The sequence below is a fragment of the Mustela putorius genome, unplaced genomic scaffold (assembly GCF_011764305.1).
Source record: "Mustela putorius furo isolate JIRA1106 unplaced genomic scaffold, ASM1176430v1.1 tig00000281_pilon_pilon_pilon, whole genome shotgun sequence".
Lineage (NCBI taxonomy): Eukaryota > Metazoa > Chordata > Mammalia > Carnivora > Mustelidae > Mustela > Mustela putorius.
The window spans coordinates 16,972,968-16,988,838 of NW_025421343.1; the positions used below are offsets into that span (position 1 = coordinate 16,972,968).

At 38.8% G+C, this 15,871-nt stretch overlaps 1 protein-coding gene across 2 annotated transcripts in view; it reads right to left on the bottom strand.

The window, feature by feature from the left end:
- Nucleotides 1-4,995: 4,995 nt before the first annotated feature.
- The window catches only part of TMEM87B (transmembrane protein 87B), a 52,160-nt gene continuing 41,284 nt past the window's right edge, over nucleotides 4,996-15,871 (bottom strand). For both annotated transcript variants that reach the window (XM_004770991.3, XM_004770990.3), the window contains exons 16-19: nucleotides 11,996-12,069; nucleotides 9,625-9,677; nucleotides 9,306-9,336; nucleotides 4,996-8,161 (exon numbers count right to left, since the gene is read on the bottom strand). In XM_004770991.3, coding sequence (XP_004771048.1) covers nucleotides 8,102-8,161; nucleotides 9,306-9,336; nucleotides 9,625-9,677; nucleotides 11,996-12,069 — 218 coding nt within the window. In that variant the 3' untranslated portion in view covers nucleotides 4,996-8,101. The remainder of the gene's footprint in view (nucleotides 8,162-9,305; nucleotides 9,337-9,624; nucleotides 9,678-11,995; nucleotides 12,070-15,871) is intronic.

Below are 15,871 nucleotides of genomic sequence, written 5' to 3' on the forward strand. Positions count from 1 at the left end.
AATTCTGTCTTTGACTTTTGCCAGTTTGATTATGATGTATTTCAGTATGGATCTGTATAAGTTTATACCACTTGGGAGTTTGCTGATCTTCCTGGATGTATAATGTTTTTTTCACCAAGGTGGGGGGGGTTCAGCTGTTATTTCTTCAAATATTCTTTCTGCCTCTTTCCTACTCTCCGCTCTTTCAGATTTTCCCATTATGCGTATATTGATGTGTTTGATGATGACCCACATGCCTCAGAGGCTCTGTTCGTTTTTCTTTTCTCGATTTATTTGCTATCCCCCAGACTGACTAATCTCAATTTACCTATATTCAAGTTCACTGATTCTTTATTCTGCCTAATTCAGACTGCTGTCGGGCTTCTAGTAAATTTTTCATTTCAGTTACTGTACTCCTCAACAGAAAAGTATTTCTATTTACTGTCTATTTGGCTCATTTTTATTCTTTTAAAAAAATTTTATGCATTTATTTGACAGAGAGAGAGATCACAAGTAGGCAGAGAGGCAGGCAGAGGGGGAGGGGGAAACTGAGCAGAGAGCCTGATGTGGGGCTTGATCCCAGGACCCCGAGATCATGACCTGAGCTGAAGGCAGAGGCTCAACCCACTGATTTAAAAGATTTAAAAAACGATTCTTAAAAAAAATTTTTTTTTAAAGATTTTGTTTATTTATTTGACAGACAGAGATCACAACTAGGCAGAGAGGCAAGCAGAGAGAGAGGGGAAGCAGGCTCCCCGCTGAGCAGAGAGCCCGATGCAGGGCTCAATCCCAGGACCCTGGAATCGTGAACTGAGCCGAAGGCAGACGCTTAACAACTGAGTCACCAAAGTGTGTGTCATAATTTTTCTTTGTGTGTGTCATAATTTTTTGGTGAAAACTGGATAAAAAATGTGGCAACTCTTGAATTGTTTTTTCCCTCTTCCCAGGGTTTTTGTTGTTGCCGCTTGTTGTGATGTTTGTTTAGTGACATCTCTGAACTAATTCTGTTAACTCTATCTTCTAATACGTGGCCATTGAAGTCTCTATTCAGTTATCTGGTGGTCAGCTAACTACTGGACAGGATTTTCCTTAAATTCTTGGAACCAACAAATCTCCTGGTGTTTATCATGGTGCTTGTGTGTATGGTAGGACACACGTTCAGCTCTCATACAGCCAGTTTACAAGTCTAACTTAAACTTCACTTCCTGCTTATACTCTGCTGTGCAAAGCCGTACATAAGCATGTGGCCTTTTAGATTCCCAGAACTACACTGGAGCTTTTCTTTTTAGTTTTACCTTTTGAGGCTTTTGGTTAGTCTATTGTTTGCTTCCATTGTTATTTATTGCCTCGGGCAGCAACATTGGAACACTTCACCAAGAATATTTTTTAACAAACTTCCCCAAGGAAGAGGTTTTTAACACTGGGCAAGCTCTGGCCCAGGTCAAATAAAGATAAGGCTTTCTAGTTGTGAATTCCAAGGAATGAATGCCCCCTGCAGAACTGGGAATGTGGGCCCTTAATTTAGAAGGCCACTCTTATGCTGGGGAACAGGGTAGGGGAGTAGGACAGATGGAAGGGAAACTTGGTGTTCTTACTGAAATTCAGGCATTTTATTCTTGAGTAAATTTTCCTTAGGTTGCTGCAAGACTGGTTAATTTCCAGAGTTCTGAAAGTTAATTCTGAAAGTTTTTATGAGATTTTCATTGTTATTGTTGTTGTTATGAAGGGACAAACTTCCAGAGGTCCTTAGTCCCTCATTATCTCTGACGTCACCTCCACATCATTTTTGTAAGCAGGCGGTTTACTGGGTTGGACTCAAGTCAAACTTGGTCCCGTGTTAGCAGAAATCTCAGTTCTACTTTCTTGGCTTTGGATGGGTTGTGTGGCGTCTGTCCCACACACGCATCGTCCAGGTTGAGGCTGTGATTTGGGAGGTTTCTCTTCTCTTTCTCTTCGCGGCTACTGCAATTCAAATCTCTGCCTTCTTCCAATTCAGCAAGGAAAAGATCAGGGTTTATATCCAGGTTTAATTTTTATATTTGACAAGAACTGTGGTCGGCTAGTGGTGAAAAAGCCCTAAAAAAATGGGGAAATCACCCAGTGTAGTCCCCTTCATCCAAGTGTTGTTGAGTCCCTTCCTATGCCCCCCTGCTTTGTGTCTGTTGCCAGTGTCTTCACATAGTTGTCATTGAAATTTTGCCTAGAGTTGTTATTTGTAGGGAAGTTTGGTCCTCTTCACAGATCTCGAAATCCACAAATGCATTTGATAATAATACAATTCATTGATTATTTTTTTCTGGGAATGGCAGTGCTCTTTGTGTCCACTTTCACAAAGCTTTTTTTGTTTGTTGGTTTTTGTTTTTAATTTCATCTCTAAATTTGTTTAATGGCATTTGGAAAGTAAATTAAAGAAAATTTTAAAGGCAAGATTTACAGACCAGAAGTCTTCAGAGGTATTACTTTGGCACCATCTGCTGGAGAGCTTTTAAAAGTTTTCTGGTACATCAACTTCCACGCAGCTTCTTACAACTTTTTCAGAGTGTTTTATATTGCCCAAATTATTTACATCTGAATTCAGTACCATACCAGCTTATATTAATAGGAATTTAGCAATGGTAGTAAATAGTAAAAAGTAGTAAGTAGGGGCGCCTAGGTGGTTCTGTGGGTTAAAGCCTCTGCCTTTGGCTCAGGTCATGATCCCAGCATCCTGGGATCGAACCCCACATCTGGCTCTCTGCTAGGCGGGGAGCTTGCTTCCCCCTCTCTCTCTGCCTACTTGTGATTTCTGTCTGTCAAATAAATAAGTAAAATCTTAAAAAAAAAAAGTAGTAAGTAGTAAATCCACTACCACTTAAGGGGCAATAGCTTGCCCTGGGAAGCTGCCATTGCAACACATGTAAATAAGTCTTGGAATGTGAGTTTCATATGGAGGAGTTTAAGCCAGCTGGGTCTCTGTAGCCTCCATGACAATCGCCAATGCGTTTTTTGGTAACGTCGCTGTGTTGTGAAGGCCTGAGCACCAAGCACTTTAGATACATGACCTTAATCCTCTAACAAGCAACCACATACCTCCTCCCTGCCAGGATTTCATAGAAACCCTTTGAGGGTTAACACCAATATTATACCAGCTTTCCATTCACCAGGAGGGTGACTTTGGACAAGTCGTTTAGCCATGCTCAGTCTGTTTTCTCATCTATAAATTCACAGGCTACACCCACCTTACTGACTACAGACACTGTGATGGTTAACAGAGCCTGCCACTCTGTGAGCACTCCCAATCCTCCCTAAACTATCAGCACTATTACTACAACAGATGTCCTTTTCCTCCAGGGAATACCCATCTTGGTCACTCCCAAGGCTGGGAGAATGTCCAAGAATGTTCTCCATGTTCCATTTACTTACTTGGGGCAGGATGGATTTTTATTTTTTAATGGATTAAGCTGTGTTCTGAGACCATGCGCGTTTCTAGATTTTCTTAATCATATAGTCTACTATGGACTATCACTTTTTAGATATTTCTCCATATGTTTACCTTAGAAAATAGAAAGGCGTAAGTTTTTGTCTTCCTTGTCCACTGCTCCCAAAGAATCTGTAGCAGGAGCCAGTAGCTGTCCCCCCCAAATCCATCCTCTCCTTCACAGAGTAGAATAGCAGGCAAGTGTATGGCTCTTATTTCCTAGATGCCTGGCAGTTTGTGTGGCCCTGTGAGTGCCCATGGAATATGCTCGGAAGTGATGAGCAGCACTTCCAGTTTCACCCCATAAAACTCCCCAGTCTGTCCTTTCTCCTTGTCGGCTACATGGAGATGACTGGCCCTAGTTGCTGGAGGGCCACCAGAGAGAAACTTTGGGTCCCTGAGCCATGTGTGGGGGAAGCTTGTCTTGCCCACCTCTATACCCATGCCAGAATTGTTGCATGACCAGGAAATGAACTTCTTTTTGTCTTAACCTTCTGAAACGTTGGATCACGTTGTGACCACTGCTTAGCTAAATCTAAACATTAACCACGAATGCCACTGTAGTCCATTTCCACTCAATCCTTTCTCTACTTTGTGTTTTCATGGATAGTTCACAACAGTGACTTTGTATCTTATTTCTTATAAATAATTTTCTGTTATTATAATGAATTCTTCATAATTTAATGGTTGCAGTATCCCATAAAGTAGCTGGCTAGACCTTAATTCACTTACTATTCTACTGTTGATATTTAGTTTGTTTCTAATTCTGTCTCCACTTTAAATAATCATCTAATAATCATTTTTATGCAGAAGCCTTCTACAGTTTGAATCATTTTAAAAAAGATCACCAGAACTGGCAGGAACCAAAGGTTATAAACACGTTGTTGAACTTCTTTTCTTGAAGACTGAATCAAGCATATTACTATAATTGAGTGTGTTCATCAGACTTTGCAAGCAGATTTTATAAATGTTAGTATAAACTTGTTAATTTTTAAAATTCCCCATCTTGTATTTTGCGTTAAAAAATGTATTTATTTATTTATCAAAGATTTTATTTATTTATTCAAGAGAGAGAGGTAGGTGCAGGGAGAGGGAGAAGCAGGTTCCCTGCTGAGCAGGGAACCCAAAGCAGGACTCAACCCCGGACCCTGGGATCATGACCTGAGCTGAAGACAGATGCATAAGCAAGTGAGTCACCCAGCCACCCCTATTTATTTATTGGGGCAGAGAGAGTGCACAGAAGGAGAGGGAGAGCGACTCTCAAGCAGACTCCCTGCTGAGTGAGTGCAAAGCCCAACACAGGCTTGATCTCAGGACCCTGAGGTCATGACCTGAGCCAAAACCAAGAGCTGGACACTTAGCCCCCTGAGGCTACCCAGGCGCCCCATATTTTGCATTTCTTTGCTCACTACTGAGGTTGAACAGTTTTCCGTATTTGTTAATTAGTGCGTCTCCTGTCTTAAGACTTTTGTTTAAAGCCTGGCATCTATTTGGGCCTACATTTCCTGCAGCTTCACATAATCTAGCACTAACAGAATACTAGAATCAATCACCCAGAATTTCAGAAAGCATTTTATTAAAAGTCAGAACAAATATTAAGGCACAAAAATACATAAACTTTTCAAACAAAAATCTTTGAAACAGTTTTGTCCTACATTCAAAGCAACCTTTTCCAAATTATGCAATAATTTAACCCTTTTAAATAGAAAAATATAACTTCTCAAACCCCTAAATTTTCTCCTCAAACACAGGAATACTTTCCTAGCTCTAAAGAGTTCCTTAATGCAGTACTGAGCTTCTCTATATACTGACATTTCCTTAAAATCCTACCTTTGTCACTTATGTACATTTGATATGTTTAGAACTTTACCAGTATGTTAACCTTTTTTCTTGTAAGTATAAGGCTTGGTGTTTTGTATTGCTTATGGCATGCTGTTGATCATACAAAGACACATTAAGAAAACTAGTTATTTTTTTAAATCTAGCACAACATCTCTCCACTTTAAATTAGTCATGTAGAGCTTAGTGCAATAGACTCAACCCCTTTTATTTATTTTTAAAGTAAACTCTACCCCTAACGTGGGGCTTGAACTCATGATCCCAAGATCAAGAGTTGTATGTTTTACTGAATGAGCCAGGCAGGCACCTCAAACCCCTTTAAAAAAAAAGATATAAAAATTAATCTTATATGTACATTTTTTATACTTTCAGTCTTGACATTATAGTAGTGCAAACATAATGTACTATATCACAGAGGAAAAGTTGGTTTTCTCTACAGGATATGAAAGATTTAAAAATTATCTTCTTTACAGGAAAAGTAAAGGATCATCATCTCTCAGTCTTAAAAAATTCACACTGATTCCTCTATTTTTCCTTATTTTTGAAATAAATTAAGTATCCTTTAAAGCAGACAATTAAATGCTAATCTAACACAAATCATGAAAATTTCCTTGTAAGCAGATTTCACACATCATATAAATCTAACATGACTTGCATAAGAACACTTGAGCATTTTCTCTAGAAACACATAAAACTGGACTCTACTCAAATTCCTTCATTTATATTGAGACCCATCTTGATGGCAACCCAAGAACAAACTGATCTGATAAACTCAAAAGCTCTAAGGACCAGTTTCTGGACACTTCGTGCAACAGCTGGGGTTGGTATTCCTTTTCCCCAGTGACCTTCAGAGGAAGGACAGCTATAGCCCAAGGACACCCCCTCTTATTTCTGTGAGGGGGCTAAGAGGACCTTCCACAGGCATACTCAGTTCAGGTCAAGAGACATCAACTGACGATACAATCATCACTGAAAGTGACAGATACCATACATGCCCTTTGAAAAACAACATTTCTGACAAGGTTATCAGAAGGGAATCCTGCTTACTCTGGAAGATGAGAAAAGTCTGCATTTCAGCCTGGAGGTGAGCTACACACATCACATCCTTTATCTTTCCCTGCGGAAAGAGATGTTTCTATAGGCTCACCATTGACCCTCCCCATGTCTGCCCCACTACATCTGCAGCTCCTACAGTCTAGAAGCCCAGGACCTTATATTTCAAACTTCAGCTGGAGCCATGACGAGTTGGGGGTCTGCTTCAAAATCCGGGTAGTAGTAGAGAAAAATGTTGGGAATGAGAAGGCAGGGTCACCTCCAGTTCTGCAACAACTGGGCCCAGGGTGAAATACACCAAAACCAGAATAGACCCCACCTTAACTGACATTCTTTTCCTAGGAAGGATGCCCCAAACCGCTCAATGTTCCCTACTGAAAATAAATTTGAAAGTATCTTTCAAGACACGTTATTGCTAGATTTATTATTTTTTTTTTTTGCTAACTCCTATTACATGAGTAAATGAGAAATAAATCGAAAAGGCAGGTTTGAAAGAAAAACTTCTGTTTTGTAGCTTCACAATGAAAATAAATTAACAGTTATACTTAAATGTTTGTACTGGTTAAGACTTTAAATGCTTCTCAATCAAAATTCTCTGAAGTCATTCTTGATTCAAAAAAGAGCTACAAGATTCTAACTTTTATTCCTATTCTAAATGTCCACTAGCCCTGTATCTTTGGTCATGAAAGCAGCAAAACATTCACATTTCCAACATTCTACATTCAACTACTTTTCAAGTTTAGAATGTTCTGCAGTTAAAAAAATATTAAAACAAAAAATTCTCAAATCATATATTACATACATAATGTAACAAAGTGATGTATAAAACGTGATTAAAGGTTAAGGAATTATTACAAGATTAATAGTGACATACTGTGCAGGTAAATACATGTTTCATTATGAAACCGAATAAACCAAGATTATGTAAAGAGTGTTCTAGCATCTACAAGGGTCACTGGTAGTGAGCCCCCAGCTTGCCAGAGAGGAACTGCGATATGGCCACATGTCTAGCACCTGCCCCAGACAGACTCCGCAGCAGCACGTGCACATATGGCCTGAGGACACAACGACAGAGCAAATCCTTGGAAGTGATCATCAAGACCTCTTACCTGTGTACTTGTGTTCCCCTGAGCTCAGAGAGGACCCAATTCTGATTTGGTGTGCATGGTGATATTCACAAACAAGGACTTTGTGTGGACCCGTATGTATACGTACACACACACACCAAAGCTAACCATATAAACATGCTCATGTTCTAAGGCTAACCAAATTGTACTTAATTTCAAATCACTCCAGTATAAAAGTCAAAGAAAATTATTATTGCATCTAGTAACTATACACCCAAGAGATGGAGATGCTGCTTTACTACAGAAGAATCACATCATCTACCTCAAAGGTTAATGAAGAACAGTAGGAGTGTTTATGTAAAAAATATTTTTAAGCCTGGAATCGTCATATTTTCCAGAGAAAAGAGAAAATCCAAACCCACGTCCCTATTACCACTCAGCTAAGGGGATTTGGGCATATTTTTTTAATCATAATACTTTTCTTACATTATTTCCAAATCCAGGCAATTTGATGGACATGAAGCCGACATTCCAGAGCAGCTTAAAATGGTCGTAGAACCCTCATACCACCTGAATTCTTAGTTGTAATACACAGATTTCCAAGATAATGCAATGAAACCTTGTTGCACTCCATCAAAACAAAGCCCGCTTTCAGTCTTGAGGAAGGCCTTCACCATTAACTATGTGTCACTTCTATGGGTTTCAATCACATTATCTTTTCTGACGAGAACATTTTTTCTGCCATTTCAGATCTGGTCATGATTTCCTTAAAAAACAACAACAACAACAACAAAAGATGATATACTTGCAAATGTTAATGCTCCTTTCAGAACATAACAATTCTCTAATCTTTCAATGGTCACGATTTTGTGGGGGACTAAGTAGAGTCACTGGCACACACAAAAATATTAGATACAGAAAATAAACACCAGATAATACACACGTCTAGTGATGTATGCTCGATATCCGTTGGCAAGTTCAGAAAACCTGAACAGCCTGCCAGCTGGGAAACGTCTTGAGTTTAGAATTAGCAGGGAGACGTAGGGATGGGGCTAACATGGATCTCCGAGGCCGAGTTCCTCCGGGGATCTGCCTCACTTTACACAATTCATGTATTTTGAAATTACAAAATTACTTATCATATGAATCCTCTAAGTGCCCTTTTAAAAGCAATTCTCCAGGGCGTGTCTTTCTGTAGAGTTCTAAATCCTCAAGTTCAACTCCTTTGCAGCCACGTGCGTGTCTACTACAGCCTCCTCAAAACTTGCCGCCTACCGTCAGATCAGCCTGCTGCGGCTGGTCACCGCCCTTCCCTTCTGTCAACAAAGCTGCGGGTTCTCTCCTGCTCTCCTGGCCACCACCTAAATCACGCCTAGGCTACCACTCCTGGTCTCTACAATTCCTTCCTGTAAGCCCCTATTCCCCACATCCACCCTTTAATTCTTATAATTCAGACTTCTTCCCATTGTGGGCCACACTCCAATGTCCAGATGATCTGTAACTCATTTTTCTCCCCCAAACCTTGCCAAATCCACATCTTCTATTCAAATCTCCAGGTTAATAAATGAATATGAGACAGAAACTCTAATATCCCCCAAAATATGTTAAGTATAGATTAATTTAGACAAACTGCCATCTTAAAGTATTCTAAACTCTTAAAAACATACAAGAAGTTAGAAAATCATAGACTCGAAATCTTGTAATTCTCCTTTCCTTCATACCAACAAGCGCTTATCTTTCTCCTGTTTTAAATGAGGCTCGAGCTCCTTTACACTTTACTGACAAATCAGTGCAGTCTGCCAACCTGCTGAATTTATCATCATTTTATAAAGTTCCAGAATTTCTTTCTGAAATACACTTGTACTTTGTGAAAATAACAGGACCAAGAAAATACGCAAAAAATGTTTTACCTCGTCTGAATCCACTAACACTGGAAGAGCTCTGAAACAAAACAAAAACAGACAACAATGTCGTTAAAAGGCCAGTGTACATACTAAAGCCAGGTATAGGCATAGTCTGTGATCTACAAATCTGGAGGGACAGAGCCAATGGAAATAAACACCTCAGTTCACCAACAAACATGACATGAAACCGGTCATTCAGTAGTGGTGGGGGCTTATAAAAATATAGAGAGGTATGATATTTGAAAAGCACATAACAAAGTATGAGAATTATCTCTTTATACGATATCCTAAAGTTTAGAGTCAAACTTTAACAGAGGATATTTACACATCTGTGAATGAGGAGGGAATATTTTCTTCTACCCACTTCAAATCTTCATCCTGTAGAAATAAATATTTATATATTAGCATTTGCTTAGAATCCCTGAAAGTAGAATTTTAAGGTATAATGTATATAAATTTAAGCATTTAAATTCAAATGCACAATCCTTTTCATTTCCACATCTCCTAAGAAGTTGGCATGCATGCCACACAGAAATTATGCCAGTATTTTCTTAAACAGGCAAAGAAACAAAAATTCTGGATTTCAGAATTTCATACTTCTTGGTTTTCATTAGATTCACAGGTTTTATTTCTTTGTCCTGAAAAACCATAGCAGAAACACAGTTGATTTATAAGACAGAAAAAGCAAGAATACTGATTTTTATTGTTTTTTTACTCCTAGCATTCATTATGCCTCCTAATTTGTTCAAGTTTTTATATCATGAGTTTATAATCTTTCGAAAGGAAAACATGACAGTTTGGTTTGCAAAAGCAAACTGGAATTTTGTACTGTCTGGGGCAAATTTCAGTAAGTTGAATTCTGAACCAACTCTCTATAGTTCTCAGGAATGACTGAGTTCAAGAGCTCCCAACAGCCAAATGTGGTATTGTTACACCCGATCCAAGAGATGGTGCAACTGGAATACGAAATGACAAGCACCTAGTGATGACTGCTCCTCTGAAGTCGTTGTTAAAAATCAAGTAGTTGCTTATTACTAAATTTACAAAAGCCTATTTATTTCTGTCACTTCTATTTATGCTCATCTCTCTGCAGGAGACAAGAAAAGAAAAGCAGGTCGGTCAGGGTATCTGTTTCTTAACAGAGACTTAATTATGGTTATCTCACAGGGAGAAAGAAAAATAAAAGGTATATTAAATAAATCAAAATGTTTCTTTGTGATTTGGCTACATGGAATACTCTGGTTCTAGTATTAATCACATCTTGCTCACCTAGGAGAGAAACAAGGCAGCTGAGCCAGTATTAATAGGAACCCCAATTCTCTGAGTGAGTCTCAAGTAGAAATAAGTCTTGAGATAAGGCTTCTGATTAAGAGCTGACTCCCTTAATTTAGTGAAATGAAAAAGTATTCTCTCGATGTGCTTGCAAGCATGGTAAAATAAAGTGAGACAGGGATGCCTGGGTGGCTCAGTCAATTATGTCAGCCTTCATTCAGCTCCCGTCATGATCCCAGGGACCTGAGATCGAGTCCCACACTAGGCTCTCTGCTCAGTGGGGAGTCTGTTTCTTCCTCTGCTCCTTCCCCTACTTGCGATCCCTCTCTCTCTGTCAAATAAATTAATAAAATCTTTAAAAAATAAAATAAAATAAACTGATATATATCTCTAAAATAAAAGGAAAATACCTTTTTTTTTTTTTTAAAGATTCTATTCATTTTGACAGAGAGAGACACAGTGAGAGAGGGAACACAAACAGAGGGAGTGGGAGAAGAAGGCTTCCTGCTGGGCAGGGAGCCCGAAGCGAGACCCAAACCCAGGACTCCGGGATCACAAACCCAAGCCAATGGCAGATGCCCAACAACTGAGCCACCCTGGCATCCCAAAAGGAAAAAATATCTTAATGAATTTAAACTTTAATAGCTCTAACACCAGATAATTAAAACTGCTGTAATTTTTAAAAAGTTTAAATCATTATAAAACTACTTAAAAAACACATTTTAAAAAATTATTATCAAAAATAAAAATGAAAAAATTTACCAAAACCAACAGATCAAACTGTACTCCTGGGTCATCTATACTGTCAGAATTTATAAGCATACATAAATTTCATAATCTGTTGATCACAACATATATAATTGTAAGAAAGCAGAATATAAAACTATATGAAAGGCACTCCCACTGCCTAATTAATATGCATAAAATATTTTTAAAAACTTATCTCTACTCTCTATTTGACCATTTTCTGCAAGCTTCCACAGTTCTATAACAAATGCTAATTTTGTTAACTGCACAGGCAATACATAAAGTCCTTTCCTAACAGATAGCAGATGTTATCTGAAATGGCTTCAAAAATCACTTTAAAAATGTTGAAAAATTAACACAAGCTTCCACTATGTCAAAGCTTCTCCATCTTTAGTGTGCATGTGAGTCATCTCTGGAATCCTGTGAAGAAGCAGATTCAGACTCAGTTGGTCTGCGGTGGGCCTGAGCCCACGAGTTGAACAGGCTCCCAGCGACGCCCGTGCAGCTGGTCGGAGAATGGCCCCGGCAGCAGGTATCTACCAGCAGTAACGGCCAGCAGGCTTAACTAGTGTTGCTGCTCGGTAACACCGAATGTCACGCAAAAAATCTTAGTTGAAAAAGTTTTCCTGACAGTCAGAGAATGTGACACAGACTCTGTTAAAGTATCTTATACTCACAAAATTATCAGAAGTAGCAGGTTTAGCTGTTCCGTTGGAAACCGTTTTTGAGACTCTTAATTTTATTCCTTCAGCTATAATGAGAAACATTATGGAGAGAAATATATAAATTGGAAAATGTTATTTTCTTTCATAATCTCACATTTAATAACCCAACAAAGATATGTTTTTATAGAGAGATGTATATATATCTAATTATTCATATATGCATATATCTAAAGAAGGGTTAATACTGGAAGCTTCAGGCAGGGTGCTGGCTTTAACATACAACTTGGAAATATAAGAGGAATGGCAAAAATTAATAGATTTCACAAATGTTTCAATAACAACGAGGTTTTCAAGATGCTAGTTTAGAATTTTGGTTTTAGAGGAATTTAAATATACAAGCAAACATAAATGCATATTTCCTTAGATAGTTCCGATACATTTTAAAATTTATGGATTTAAAAAATCTATAGATGAGGTGCCTGGGTGTCTCAGTCGGTTAAGCATCTGCCTTCAGGCTCAGGTTGCGATCCGGAGATCCTGGGATCAAGTCCTGTATCAGGCTCCCTGCTCTCTGGGGAGTCTGCTCTTCCCTCTGCCCCTGCCAATCTCTCTCATGAATAAATAAAGAAAATCTTAAAAAAAATAAAATAAAAATAAAAACCTGTAGAATTTGCAGTATCATATTTAATAATAAAACATCTTTGGCTATGCCTTCACTTCTCTGAGGTGTACATTTTGGAATGTACCTATGGTCAAAATAAAATAGGGAAGGGGATTTTCTTTCTTCCTGTATGACCCAGGCTCTCCTTTCTGCAGCAGTTTCAGAGCAGAGGTTAAGAGCATGAGTCCTGGAAGCAGACTGCCCCACCTAGGATTCTGGCTCTCCCTATGCAACCCTGGGCAAAACAGTTAACTTTTTGTGGCTCAGTGTCCCCAGCAACACAATGAGATAATACTGATCTCTACCCATAGGGTTCTGATGAGCATTAAACAAGTTAGTGATACAAGGTGCCTGACACGTAATTTATGCCCCATAAGTATTCATCTTAATTATTAAAATAATTTTCAAATTGTGTTTCTCCATAAACAAGGTCAGTTGGTATATTATAATCATGAAGTGCTATAATGAATGAAAATGAGACTCCTCGATCAAAAAATGTTTCCATGGGGGCATTTTTTTAAAAAGATTTTATTTATTTATTTGACAGAGAGAGATCACAAGTAGACAGAGAGGCAGGCAGAGAGGGGGGGGGGACACAGGCTCCCTGCTGAGCAGAGAGTTGATGTGAGACTCGATCCCAGGACCCTAAGATCATTACCTGAGCCGAAGGCAGCAGCTTAACCCACTGAGCCACCCAGGTGCCCCTCCAAGGGGGCATTTTTTAAAAAAATATTTTATTTGTTTGACAGAGAGACACAGCGAGAGAGGGAACACAAGCAGGGGGAGCGGGAGAGGGAGAAGCAGGCTTACCGCCAAGCAGGGAGCCCGATGCGGGGTCCGTCCGATCCCAGGACCCCGGGATCATGACCCGAGCCAAAGGCAAACACTCAACGTCTGAGCCACCCAGGCGCCCCTCCATGGAGGGCATTTAAAATCCCAACATTTGAGATCTATTCTCTCAGTGGGGCAACACACTGATTTTTTAAATTAAGGTGCAATACAGATAATAAAATACACAAATTTTAAGTGTATAGTCTAGGAGATTTTACAAGTATATACACTTGTGCAACTACCATCTTGGGTGAGACCTTTAACATTCCAACATTACAGAAGGTTTTTAAATTCCTTTCTGGTCAATCCTAATCCTACCAGAAGCAATCATTGTTCTGATTTACATAATCACCACAGTTTAGTTCTGCCTGTTCTGGAACTTCACATATAGAACCATAATCCAGGGGCTCAGTATTCTTTTGGATTTGCCTACTTTCACTCAACATAAAGGTTTTGAGATTTATGTTGCAGTGTTGGTTACTTCTGAGATGGAACAGCAGCCCACTGTGTGGGCTACTTTATCTATTGTGTGGGCCACATTGTGTGGGTACACCACAAATACTTTATCTATTCAACTATTGATGGACACTGGGCTATATCCAGTTTTGAACTATTAAGAATAAACCTGCTGGAAAATAATGGTGTATATCAGTATCTTTCTATGAATATTGCTTTCACTTCTATAATTTTTTCTAGGTAAATAGCTTGGCGTAGAATGGCTGGGTTGGGGGCATGTGGGTGGCTCAGTTGGTTGGGCAACTGCCTTCGGCTCAGGTCATGATCCTGGAGTCCTGGGATAGAGTCCCACATCGGGCTCCCTGCTCAGCGGGGAGTCTGCTTCTCCGAATGACCTCTCTCCTCTCATGCTCTCTCTCTCAAATAAATAAATAAATAAATAAAGTCTTAAAAAAAAAAAAAAAAGAATGACTGGGTTGTATGGTAGACATAGGTTTAAGAACCAAATTGGTTCTTTATAAGAACCAATTTTTTTTTTTTTATTTTTAGAACCAAATTGTTTTTTAAAGAAGTCTTAGTACTTTACATTCCTTCCAGTAGTGTCTGAGTGATCTAGCTGTTCCACATCCTCTCCAACAGTTCATGCTGTCAGTCTTTTAATCATTCTAGTGGGTATGTGGTGGTATCTCACTCTGGTTTTAATTTGTGTTTCCCTGATAACCAATTATACCGAGCACCTTTTCACATGCTTATTGGTCATTCCTTTGTCTTCTTTGGTGAAGTGTCAAGTATTTTTTTGTTTTTACAAATTGAGTTATATTTTATTGATTGATAGGAATTTTACTTATATTTTGGATACAAGTCTTTTCTCGGATATATGTACAGAGAATTTTTTATTTAAGTCTAAGTCTAATTTTTTATTTAAGTCTAAGAATTTTTTATTTAAGTCCCTTTGTTTTCTTGTTTCTCTGGATGAGTATTTTAATTTCTGTAAAGTCAATTTATTAGTTTTTTAAATTGTATGGTAACTCCTTATGTCCTAAGGTTATTAAGATACTTTGTTTTCTTTCAGAAGAGTTAATAGTTTTTTTGGGGGGGGAGGGGCAAAGGAGGAGAGAGAGAATCCTAAGCACGTTCCATACCCAGCGCAGAGCCCAACATGGGGCCCAATCTCACAACCCTGAGATCATGACCTGAGCCAAAATCAAGAGTCAGACATTTAACTGCCTGAGCCACCCAGGTGCCCACAGAAGAGTTATAGTTTTAAGTTCTCACATCTAGGTGTGTGGTCCATCCTGATTAATTATTATGTGATATCTGTGTAAGGATTCTAGGTGAATTTTCCTCCATGTTTTCATCTAGTTGTTCCAACAACTAGATTTGCTGACAGTACTATTCTGTCCTCATAGAACATCCTGGTTCTCTTGTAAAGATTAGTTGGTGAATGAAGTTTCCAGTTTGGAGCTACTTTAACTATTAATTCATTTTATTATTCATATTTATAAATATTTATTTATTTATTTATAGAGGGGGGAAGGGCAGAGAGGGAGGGAGGGAGGGAGAGAGAATCCCAAGCAGGCTCCACACCTAGCAGGAGCTTGATCTGGGGCTGGATCCCACAAGCCTAAGATTATGACCTGAGCTAAAACCAAGACCAGGACTTTTAACCAACTGGGTCCCCCAGGTGCCTTTGTTGCATTCCTTTTAAAAAATAAAACCTTTAGAAACCTACTATGTGAAATCAATTGGCTACTTATAAAAGTACATTCTTCAGAATGTTATTAACAGAGTAACAACAACAGTATCAACTGACCATATACTTGTGGATTTATCTCTGGACTTTTTTATTTTTTTAAGATTTTATTTATTTATTTGACAGAGAGGGAACACAAGCAGGGGGAGTGGGTGAGAGAGAGGCAGGCTCTCCACTGAACAGGGAG